This window comes from Sardina pilchardus, chromosome 23, assembly GCF_963854185.1.
Source record: "Sardina pilchardus chromosome 23, fSarPil1.1, whole genome shotgun sequence".
In the NCBI taxonomy this organism is placed as follows: Eukaryota; Metazoa; Chordata; class Actinopteri; order Clupeiformes; family Clupeidae; genus Sardina; species Sardina pilchardus.
The window spans coordinates 22,510,330-22,522,829 of record NC_085016.1 but is presented as its reverse complement, the minus strand read 5'-3'; the positions used below and the strand labels follow the sequence as shown (position 1 = coordinate 22,522,829).

Sequence of the window (12,500 nt, the reverse complement as noted above, 5' to 3'; positions counted from 1 at the left end):
CATACCCCCCCCCCCCCACACACACACACACACCCCCACACACCCCAACCCAGCCAGCATCCAGCCAGAGGCCCAGGCAACATTCACACACACACACACACACACACAGCCACCCTGGCACCGTAGCATGCCCATTACCAGCAGGGTGTGGAATCATCTAGAATGTCACGCTAGTGTGTGTGCATGGGGGACAGCGGGGGACAATTTCATTTCCAAGTCTTTGGAAGGAACACAACACACACACACACACACACACACACAGTAATGAAAAACTACAAAGTGTGTGACTGAGCTCATGTGGAGTCTCTTAAACACAGGTTAAACACAGTCTACACTGCACTACACCATACCTGGCCAGTCTTCAATTACAGCACATGGCCATCAGAGGGCAGCATAAGCACACCGGTTAACAGCCACAGGTGCATTTGCCAACCAATATCACCCACTTCCTACAGCTTTAGGAAGATCAACAAAAGAGTTGTTTGCAGATTGTGTTCATTTTTTACTGTAGGCTACCCATGTAAGTCTCAAAGAGATCCCACTGAGGTGACACGGAGTGTGCAAAATTGAGTCCTTCTTCCCCACACACACACTCACATACAGTACACTCCCCACTCTGAGTGTGCTTTCTGAGGTCAAGCTGAGGGTGTGGGACTCTAATGAGTGTCTCCTCACACACACACACACCCTGCTCTGACGGTGCAGGACTCCAATGAGTATCTCCACACACACACACACACTGCTCTGAGGGTGCTCTCCGAGGTGGCGCTAAGTGTACGGGACTCGACCAAGTCCAGGTTCCACACACACAGACCGCTACCTTCACTCCCTGCTCGGAGTGCACAGGACTCCAGTGAGTGTTTCCTCTCTCTCTCACACACACACACACACCTACCTTCACTCCCTGCTCTGAGGGTGCTCTCTGATGCGGCGCTAAGTGTGCGGGACTCGACCGAGTCCAGGCTCTCCACGGAGTCCTCCCTGCGGTAGCTGACCGGCGGCTGGCCCAGCAGCTCCTCCTTGTCTGGGTACCAGCTCTCACTGTAGCCCGAGTCACGCACACTCCAGCGCGGGCACGACTCCTCCAACACCTGGGGCAGAGGGAGGGGGAGAGAGAAAGAGGGAGAAAGAGGGAGAGGGAAAGAGAGGGAGAGAGAGGGAACAGAGGTGTTGAGGTGGAGGCGAGAGTGGGGGAGAGTGGAAGAGAGAGGAAGAGGAGAGAGAGGGAGAACAAGTGAGTGAGAGAGGAGGGTTAGGGAACAGGGGAGGGAAGGGAATACATACAGAGGTATAGAGTGAAGGACAGGGACACAGGGAGAGACGACAGGAATGTCAGTGTGAGTGATAGCGAAAGATGATGAAAATATCTATCCATCATCATAATGTACAGAAATTTCCCAAGTATTAGCCGCATTGTGTATAAGCCGCAGGGCTGTGTTTTATGCAAGTTAAAAGAAACAAAACCATATTAATACCATATTAACCATCCCCGTGCATCAACCACATAGCGGAAGAAATTTTGCAAAAATCAATGTATAAGCCGCGGCTAATAGTCAGGAAATTACAGTAGATGTTTCTTGCGTGGATGAGGTGTGCTACAGTGACCCCATGAGTGGCCCGCCCACCTTAGACAGGGCGAATCCCAGCAGGCCCTCGAAGGCCTTGAGGTTGAGCAGGGGGCCGGTGTAGAAGGGGTCCGCCTGGGCCTTCCTACCCAGCCAGTACAGCGTGATCAGCACCTGGGGGCACCAGAAGGAAGGGATGGGAAGAGCTTTTGCTTTTGTGTGTGTGTGTGTGTGTGTGTGTGTGTGTGTGTGTGTGTGTGCGCACAAGTCTGTGCAAGAGAGATGTATATTACGCTCGTTTATATCACGTGTGTGTATATGTGTGTGTTTTTTTTTTTAATTTAAGTACAGTTAAGTTGGGGAGTTACAGTAATAAGAAAAAATACTCTCTTAAGAGCTTAATGTAAAGTGCTTTTAGGCTTAATGGCCAATTCAAGTGATTTCACACATAGATCTCTGTTACTGTGTGACCTCAGGCCGGAATGGTCATTTAATCTACGCAGGGCAAACCGGCTCCTATAAATATAGAAATATCTACATGGACAGGGTGCTCCGGCTGAGGGGACCGTAGCCCTCTGAATGGAGAAGCTCTCAGGAAGACTTCCTCTGGGAGAGGAGCGTCTCTCAATGCACTGGCCTTACCGACAGACAGCTGACAAACTGACCAATTCACTGCTGCTCAGAGAGGGATGTTTATACAATCCACGGTGTGTGTGTGTGTGTGTGTGTGTGTGTGTGTGTGTGTGTGTGTGTGTGTGTGTGTGTGTGTGTGTGTGTGTGTGTGTGTGTGTGTGTCCCTGTGCGCGTGTATCGCCTGGTTTATTCTGGACTGTGGTCCCTCTGTTCTCACAGCTTTTGTCTCTCCACTCATCCAGAATCATCTACGCTCCCACTGTTTCCCCCTACACCACACACACACACACACACACACACACACACACACCCACCCCAACAGTGCCATCCTGAGGCAGTGAAGGCTTCAAATGTCCCAGTTCAGACAGAGGAGCTGAAGCACAATTGTTCCCATTGAGAGCTCTGGTCACTGCAGGGCCCAATGGAACAGGGACGGAGGGCGACACAAAAACATCCCCTACTCCACTGGGGTCAACACTACAATCACGCACTGTTCCCCACACACACACACACACACACATCTGCAGTAAGGAAACTACTACGCAGATATCTCAGGCAATGACCAAGATTCCCCGCCCCCCCCCCCCTCTTTCAAATTTAGACCTAGAATAGTCCTGTTGCACAGCGAGGTTAGAGAGCAACTCATAACAAACACATGGAAGGTCTTCAGGACTTATATGGAACAGAGTGGTGAGGTTGAACATAAAACGAGATGCCAAACTGGTTGACAGTGGTGATTATACATACTCTAAAACACACACAAACAAACACAGCATGGTGCACTTACGTTTTTAAGTCTCCTATTGGTTTCTTCTCGCCTGCAGAGAGGGAAAGGGGGACCATGAAGAGGGAGAGAGAGAACATGGAGAGAGTTAAGAGGGGGTGAAAGGAAACGACAAACTTACCCCGAGCACATGACCAATAGCTCTACAGATCACATTGCACTTACAGTTGGGCAACCAGCACCCCCAACCCTTCCGCAACCCACCCCCACCTCAGCCTGAACCCCCCCACCATCCAGCTTTAAGGTCCCCCCCACCACACCCCTTCTCTGGCGTTTGTGAGGTCATCCAACACCAAGCGCAAAAAATGACCTTATCATCAACTCTTTATGGCACCTCGTCTAGCTGCGCGCCGCGCTTTGAATATGAAAAGCTTTAGGAGATAACTCCATTTGTTTAATGACTCCGCTTGTTTGAGCAGCAGTTAGACAGAGCTGTATCAATTCACTCGCACACGCACAAACAGACACACACACACACACACACACACACACACACACACACACACAGACAGAGACACGAATAGAGATTAGTAAAACCAAGAACGGCGGAAAGAGAAAAACAAATAAAGAACGAGAGATAGAGAGAGAGACAGCAAAGTGAAACAGTCGACAGAGAGACTATTCTGGAAGTTTGTGCTCACGGTAAGGTATTAAGTCACTGTCGGTGCAGGGTGGCTGTCGCCATCGGGATTTTGACAGTTGCACGCGAGGCAAGCAAAGTTGGAGTGACCACGTGTAGCATAGCAACACAGAGCGCAAACACCTCACACTCGCACCGGACTGTGCGTTAGAGGCCCTCGAGAAATTCACATGTGCGCAAGGTAATGAAACACAATCACGCAAGCACCAACACACACACATACACACACACACCCAGGAACACATGAACACACACCACGCGTACTTTAGAAGTGCTTTAAAGGCTTTAAGTTATATCCAACACCTGACACCTGATGGGAACAACATTCCACGCCTTCGTTCCACATTCCCTACACGCATGCACACATACAGTACAAACACACACATGCTCTTTCCCTCCAAGCACACCCGCAGGCTTTCTCTCCATACACACACACACACACACACACACACACACACACAGGCTCCCTCTCCCTCTCTCTCTCCACACACACACACACAGCAAATCCTGTATAATTTGAGCATGCTCGGGGGTCTCGGGGCCTGACCCTGCTGGGCTATATTTAGCTGCATGTCTGCCCCCTCAGCACCCCCCACACCCCGCACAAGAACCCCGCGTATGCCTGCACTCCCGGGGCAGGGACGGCCGGGCACCCCCAGGGGTTACGGCAGGACATCTGCCTTTGAAGTTAATCTCCCGCGGATCTCAGAGTGAATTGGGGAATTTAGTGTACGTGTACGGGTGTGTGTGTGTGTGTGTGTGTGTGTGTATGTACCAATATGTGATGCTGTGAGTATGTGTATGTTTATGTGGGCGTCATGATTGGGTGTGAGTGTGTGTGGCATGCTGAGGACATTTTGACCCTGACTTCTCTTCTGAACCACCTTCCCCTCCCCCCACCACTACCACACACACACACACACAAACACACACACATCTACATCTCGGACTGTACAGCTGGACCTGATTGTGACTCCTCCCCCAGTCCAAACATGTCAGCACTGCTCAAGTCAAACTTGAGATGTCCGTCCCCATGAGTCCATGAAGTAGAAACCTCATCATGTAAATGCATTCCACAGCTAATGATGCTAGATGGTTTTGAGGACTAAAGATTGCAGAGGCTGATTAGAGGCTGTTTCCATGGCCTCCTTGCACCTGATCTACCAAATGAATGGATAGGTATGGCCCCATGATTTCAGCCCTCCTGGGAACCATGGATCCTTTGCAGATCTACCAAAGGAATGGATAGGCATGGATCCATGATGTCAAACTCCACCTTATACCTGGATCATTTGCTGATCTACCAAAGGAATGGATAGGCATGGCCTCATGTCAGCCCTCCCAGAAACCATGGCTCTTTTGCAGCTCTACCAAAGGAATGGACCGGCTGTTATGGTGGACACTACTCCTGCCAGCGCACCTGTGAGTGGTCAGGTGTGAGTGCGTGCAACAGCACACTTTCTAATCCTCACAGGACTGGAGATATGATCACATATCAACACCGCCTGCAGTCACTTCCTGGTGCCCGCCTCCGGCCCCTCTTCTCCACGTCTGATTGGACGGATCTAACTTGAGTGACATGCCTGATGAGTACAGTACAGGAGATGTGCAGATAGCACACTGGCCTCCATTTGCAAGAACACACCATCCCATGTCAACTCCTGGATGGCCTTATTCAACCCCTCCATTAGCTACCAAACAGCACTAGCTAACGTTCTGTTCTTCTTATAAACCAGTGGTGCTCAACCACATTGGAACCGAATCGAAATAACGCAGAACGTGATGACCATAGAGCAATAGCTATGGAGCTATGAATGATGTCATATGCTCACAGTGCTTGCTAGATTCGAGACAACTTATCAGTCCTCATGCAAATCTGGAGCCTGAAACTCTTCCAAACGCTCATCGCTCTACTTTCACTCTCTGCACAGACACCACAACAATCACCCATCAATCTCACTGGACAATACAAATCACCAAGACAACCAAGCCATCTGTAACACTTCATTCCAGAAGGACTCCACAGTTCACAAAGTGAAGCAGTGTTCCATCAAGTCAAGTAATCTCTACAGTGTTCCCTCTAGTATTACAACTACAGAACAATCTAATTACTCCTTACAGTATTTCTAAGATTTCCCCACCAACAATCACTCACTATTCCTACAATATTCCCAGTGTATTCAAGCTCTACAGTATAGTGCTCAGTAAATAACTCCACAGTATTCCCAACACATTCATACAGTTTTCATTGAGTATTCCTATAGTACTCCCAGTGGTTCCAAAATCTTTCATTGAGTATTCCTATAGCATTCCCGGTGTATCCGCGCTAAAGGACCCACCTGACGGTGACTCGGCTGGAGACGTCCTGCAGGTCACCTGGGTGGAAGAGCTGTGCCTCGTTCAATCCAAGCTTCCGACAAGCCTTCAGGAACACATTCACATTGTCCTACAAAGAGTCAAAACACATACACAGTTACAATACTTACTCACACAAAAACAAACACACAAACACAATTAAACTACTTACACACATACACACACACATATAAACACAGATAAATATTTACACAAACAAACACATAGATACAAAGAGTTAAAGTACTTCAAGAAGTAAACACATGCACTCAAACACAGTTAAATACTTATAATACACACATACACCCATGCACCCAAATACAGTTAAATATTTACACAGACAAACACATACACACAAACGGAGTTAAAGTACTTCAAGAAGTAAACACATGCACTCAAACACAGTTAAAATACTTACACACCCAAACACATACACCCGACAAGACACAGAGAGAGAGAGAGAGAGACAGCGGGAAAGAGACACAACCTGGGGGATCGCAGGCGTGCGGCAGTCAAAAGTTCATGCCTCCGTAATTATGTGAGAGTTGTAGAATGTTAGTGGCAGCTGCTCTGATGGTCAGAGGTGGTCAGCGCTGTTAACAGCACTGGGGATGAGACAGGCACTGGCCCTCCCACCACACCTCCCCACAGAGGAGGAGGAGACAGGGGAGGAGACTAGGGAGGGGAGGTGGGTGGAGAGAGAGAGGAGGGGAGAGGAGAGGGATGAAAAGGAGGAGGGAGGGGAGGAGAGAGAGAGAGAGAGAGAGAGAGGAGAACTGGGAAGAGAGAGAGGAGGGGAGGGGCAGAGGGGAGAGGAAGGGAGGGGAAGGTAGGAAAGGGAGGGGAGGGGAGGAGAGGGGAGAGAGGAGGAGAAATGGGAGGAGAGAGAGGAGGAAAGGGATGGAGGAGGAGAACTGGGAGGAGAGAGAGAGGAGGTGGGGAAAGGAGGACCGAGGAGTGGAGGGTAGAGGAGGGACAGATTGAGAAAGGACAGACCACAGACTACTCCATGGCAGCTACACTATGAGCTTTCCTATCCTACGTGTGTGTGTGTGTGTGTGTGTGTGTGTGTGTGTGTGTGTGTGTGTGTGTGTGTGTGTGTGTGTGTGTGTGTGTGTGGTGCATATGTGTGTATGGTGAGTATGAGAGTATGTGTGTGCATGGTGCATATGTGTGTATGGTGTGTGTATGGTGTGTATATGAGTATGCGAGTAAGGTGCGTGTGTGTGTTTGTGTGCTGCGTATATTCTGTGTGTGTGTGGAGCGTATATTCTGTGCGTGTGTGTGGTATGTACATGGTGTGTGGTGTGTGTGTGTGACTGAGCATGCTGCCAGTACAGTGCAAAAGTTCTCCCATGTCTTCTCAGGATAAATTTAGCTGTGCCGCATGTTCACAACTCCGTGGCATAACATCAGTACATAGCGGTCACCCTCTGAGACGCACACACACACACACACACACACACACACACACACACACACACACACACACACACACACACACACACACACACACACACACACACACACACACACACACACACACACACACACACACACACACACACACACACACACACACACACACACACACACACACACACACACACACACACACACACACACGTGTACATCCATGCACTTTTACACACACACACTCCAAGTAGTTACACACACTCGCTCATTCCACAGTTGCACACACATACATAAACATGCAAACATTTCATGCAGGTTTAAAGGATGTTACGCCCAAACACAACCATGACTGATTTAGAAACATAAGAACAACCCTTTCTGCATCCGCTGCCCAGCGTTTGATCTCAAAATCACGCCATTAAATTAGTTTATATGGACTGGCCACACCTTTAATGTCTATAAACTTTCCACCTCTGATTACCATGATAGGGCCCACAGACTCTCACAACAGATCATATGACGTTTACTTACCAGGCCAGCAATGGGTGTGGAGAGGCGGTTCACCCTCTTAATGACGCCCGGCTTCAACTTGTTTATCAGACTACGTGAAGACAGAAAACACATCAAAACAATAAATTACATCACTAAACACTATACAAAATCAGCTGTGCAGAAGAAGAGAGAGTTCCTCTGTAAATGTCTAACTGGAATGACTAAAGAGATGACACAACAGAGCCCTGTCATTAGTCCGTCGACTCACTCGCACAGGAGAACTCCGTTTTCCAACGCCGATCGGAAGTTGTTGGTCCCAAAAGATTTTTCGGTCACCTCCTGGGAGACAGAGTGAGCCCATCAGTTAGTGAAACCAATCCATCATATTCAAGATGCAAGAACACGGTGGAAGTATCGAACGCATTTACAGAGTTATCCAACTTATCTAAACTACTGAGCTATCTAACGCACCTGAACGACTGAGTTATCTAATGTAACTTAACGACTGAGCTATCTAATCTATCTAAACGACTGAGTTATCTAATCTAACAAAACAACTAACTTATCTAATGCATCAAAACGACTGAGTTCTCTAATGTGTTGAAAGGACAGAGTTATCTAATGTGATGAAAGGACCGAGTTATCTAACGTATCTAAACAACTGAGCTATCTAACGCATTGAAATGACTGAGCGATCTAATGTAACTAAATGACTGATCTATCTAACGTGTCTAGTTGGGGCATATCTAATCCATGTACTGGTGGCTCTTGGAATGAAATACAGCAAACAAGCCGGCCAGTAAACAACAAAACAAGCAGGGGCGACGCCCCTCCCCTCAGCATCCTCATGACAAACACACAAACACACACACATTCACACAGACCAACAAAGACACACACGTACACACACAGCTGATTAATTAGTGAGTAGAGGGCATTGGACTCTTATTAGGAGAGAGAGGGAGAAGGAAAGTGAGTGTGTGTGTGTGTGGGGAGGGGGGGGGGGGGATTGGGGGAGGCTCTGTTGCCTTCCTGATCTCTGCGGCCAATCCAACACGCAGACATGAGATGTGCCTCAGTGGAAAGGAATTCTGCCACAGCTGAGCTCTCCTCCGGATTAGAGCGACTCAGCCAGAACAGAGCGCAGATTAATGAGGGGGGCACTCACTCAACACAGCACTACGGCCTTCCTTACGCACACACACACACACACACACACGTCAAACACAAGACACCAGCTTAGGATCACTAGTCTAAAGGAGAGGTGTGAGGGGAGAGTGTGAGTATCACAGAAAAAAAGCAAAAGTGATGGAGAGAATGAGAGAGAGAGAGAGATAACACTGTGCAGGGAGAGAGGGAGAGGAAGGGAGAAAGAGAGAGTGATAGAGTAGGAGTGCAGAGCAGCTTCAGAAAGTAAAAGTCCCACCACATAGTTCTTCAACCGTTCACTAAATCAGATGATTCCAATTAGCACAACTCCTCAGCCAGGCAGATCAGCTGATTGGTGAGATCAGGTAGAACCAATACATGGCAAGACTTACTTTCGGAAGCCGGATTTTTTTTCTTCACAAACTGGGAACAAACAGATTCACAAGGTAGAGGTGAGAGAGAAAGAGACAGTGCGAGAGAGCGAGAGAGAGAGAGAAAGAGGAGATGAGGTCCCAAACAATGGGTGGGTGGCTGGGGGGGGGGCAGGGTGTGTGTGTGTCAGAGTGTGTGTGTGCGCGCATCAACAGGACTATAGGAAGAGGACATTCTGCCCCGGGGCACCGTGCCAACCTAGCACTGCACCCATAATAACACCGCGCTGTCCTTCAGCTCAATGCCCAAATTAACTCACTGTAGGATGAATGAAAAGCCTCAATTAGCACAACGCTAATGCCAGGGGGGTCCGGCTCTATACGTCCCCACGCCCCTCCCCTGTCCACTCCAGGCTACTGGGCAGTGCCATCCACCCACCCACCCACCCGCCCGCTCACTTCAAAGGCCCTGCACCAATACGGAGCCAGCTTACGGGCCCCAGTGCACCAGGACAATGCCCGTCCTCGATGCCAGCGCAGCCGAGGCTTCCGGAAACTTCCTTTCAGGGTGCCCATGTAAGCATGTCCCCACACAGAGAGAGAGAGAGAGAGAGAGAGAGAGAGAGAGAGAGAGAGAGAGAGAGAGAGAGAGAGAGAGAGAGAGAGAGAGAGAGAGAGAGAGACCCAAGGGGCGTGGGCACTGACCCGTGCCATCTGAACCCCGCTGTTGTGACCCAGCAATGTGGGCACATGGAATGCAACGAACGCCCCATCATTAGACCACTGTGCCCATCCTGCTCCACTTCGGGCCTCTTGCTATGCCACCCTGCCCAACCCCCATCTTCAGTCCTCTATCTGTGCCACCCTGCCCAACCCCCATCTTCAGTCCTCTATCTGTGCCACCCTACCCAACGCAATCTTCAACCCTCTTGCTATGCCACCCTACCCAACGCAATCTTCAACCCTCTTGCTATGCCACCCTGCGCAACACAATCTTCAGTTCTCTAGCTGTACCACTCTTACAACGAAGTCCAGTCTTCTCGCAACGCCACCCTGCCAACCCCCCTGTCTTCAGTCCTCTTGCTATGCCACCCTGCCCAACCCCCCTCGTCGGTCCTTTTGCTGCCCAATACTAAATGAAACATTTCTAGAAATCCTCCCCAATGCCATTCTCCTCCATCACTACTCTATGAGGCATTGTCTTCAGACATCAGACATCACAAGCGTTGCAGAGACCAGAGGAGATTCTAGCTCTCAGTCTCCAGCTCCTACAAGCAGCATGCGTCATCTCCTGTCTACTGTAAGTGGTCTCAGTCTGCTTCTCAAGAATTTCCTCAGGCCGTAGCAGGTATGAAACAGCTAATCATCCTCACGTCACTGGCTCCTGGCTTAGTTAGTTAGTTTACGACTGCATTTCAGCCCACTTCAGAGGAAGCCGGGATATTTCAGACTGCATTCCAGACTCATAACGTCTAGATTTTCACCAAACTCCTACTAGAACAAGTACAATGGAACGCCACTTAAAAGTTGGACGTTCCAACTTGTTAACTTGTGTCTAATCCCAACAACCCCACCTTGTGCAGAACTGCACAACTTTTTGAGTTGTCTTGAGTGCAGTGTAGGAGAAACACACCTGAAAGACCACTGACAGAGAAGCTGATAAAACAGACAGACCATGCTCTTAATGAAGGGTAGGGACTCAACATCAAGTTAATGTACACAGTATTGCTTTAACAGAAGCACCTGAACTATGAACAATAAATGTTTTTATAAACAGCTTAGGCTACTGTTTACCTCATCTACAAAATCAACATAAATGCTCACCTTGAAACAGTGGTTCTTCCTAGCATTAAGACGAGTGTCCTGTTCCTCACAACAAAGCACACGATACTCCAGTTGTTTTAAAGGAAAGTTAGCTGATTAAGGCACAATGAATTTGCATAAAACTCAATGCAGACTGTGATGATGAACGACCATTAACCAAACTAAGGGGCAATAAACAAGACCTCACAAACAAATCCCTAACTTCGCAGTGGGGCGCGTTCAAGGCCGCAATAAACTTTTTTCTTTTTTGGCTAAGAGTTTTCACTAATTAACTCGGAAGTCTGAGCCATCGTAAAATAACACAGCGCTTCAGTGTGTCGGGTACTCGTGCTTATTGGAGCGGCCAATATGAGTTGGCCCAGTTATGGCAGGCAACAGAAAGGCGGAGATCATTAGTTTACCAAACATTTTAGCCAGAAAGGGCTTCAGTGCCCTCCCCTCAATTCATCCACTGGTCATCGCAGGAGAAAAGTTTGTTAGACAACGAGAAAACATATGAAATACAACATTCCACCAAAAACACAATATGTAACCAGTCCCACAGAGAAATTATGCCTTTTTTTTTTTTTTTTTTTTTTTACCTCAACCCATCTCTGAGCTTCCGAGAAAGCCACCGCTGAGCTGACGGTCGACTGCCCGCGCCACTCCATGCCCGGATGAGAGAGACGAGAAAGCGCTTGCTGTGGTTTCAAAACATTTCCGACGTTAAAAAAAGCGATACCTCTCTTCACAGGAATTGTTCAAACATTTGCGTTTATTTACGCAATAATATCACACTCCTAATGTTATTTCATAAAACGTTTAGGCTAGCCTACGCTAGATAACAGGCATTTAAATGGTCGATAGGTGAAGGAAAATCACACAGGCCTACAACTGGTATTTAAAATATCCGAGCATCAACATCGTTTCAGGGGTTAGAAATAAGGGGGAAAACTAGGCTACCGTCTCTCCTACAGAAAATTAACTAAACATTTTTTTTAAGTTGACAAGTATGCTATGTTCTCTCCGCTAAGGACCACCTTCTAATCATCTCACATCAATCTTACACAGGTTAACCTGTCCGCATACCTCCGCGCTAAATTGCCTAGCTCCTTACCTCAAAACGTCGCTCCTGAGGTTCTCTAACTCAGTTAGAGACTGACCTAAGACTTAACTTCGATACAACTGTGGTTTTGCTTTTTCAGCAAGGCAGAGACGTGACCGTGCAGAGCTCAGAGAGGTAAATGTGCAGGAAGCTGAATTGGAGTGGTGATGATAACAGGCAACAAGTG

The 12,500-nt window shown here is 48.3% G+C and overlaps 1 protein-coding gene across 4 annotated transcripts in view; it reads right to left on the bottom strand.

The window, feature by feature from the left end:
* Nucleotides 1–12,483, bottom strand: part of lmo7b (LIM domain 7b) — a 40,391-nt gene extending 27,908 nt beyond the window's left edge. For all 4 annotated transcript variants that reach the window (XM_062528501.1, XM_062528504.1, XM_062528505.1 and 1 more), the window contains exons 1-8: nucleotides 12,326–12,483; nucleotides 11,811–11,909; nucleotides 8,154–8,224; nucleotides 7,925–7,994; nucleotides 5,962–6,068; nucleotides 2,986–3,016; nucleotides 1,626–1,739; nucleotides 896–1,091 (exon numbers count right to left, since the gene is read on the bottom strand). In XM_062528501.1, coding sequence (XP_062384485.1) covers nucleotides 896–1,091; nucleotides 1,626–1,739; nucleotides 2,986–3,016; nucleotides 5,962–6,068; nucleotides 7,925–7,994; nucleotides 8,154–8,224; nucleotides 11,811–11,879 — 658 coding nt within the window. In that variant the 5' untranslated portion in view covers nucleotides 11,880–11,909; nucleotides 12,326–12,483. The remainder of the gene's footprint in view (nucleotides 1–895; nucleotides 1,092–1,625; nucleotides 1,740–2,985; nucleotides 3,017–5,961; nucleotides 6,069–7,924; nucleotides 7,995–8,153; nucleotides 8,225–11,810; nucleotides 11,910–12,325) is intronic.
* Nucleotides 12,484–12,500: the final 17 nt, after the last annotated feature.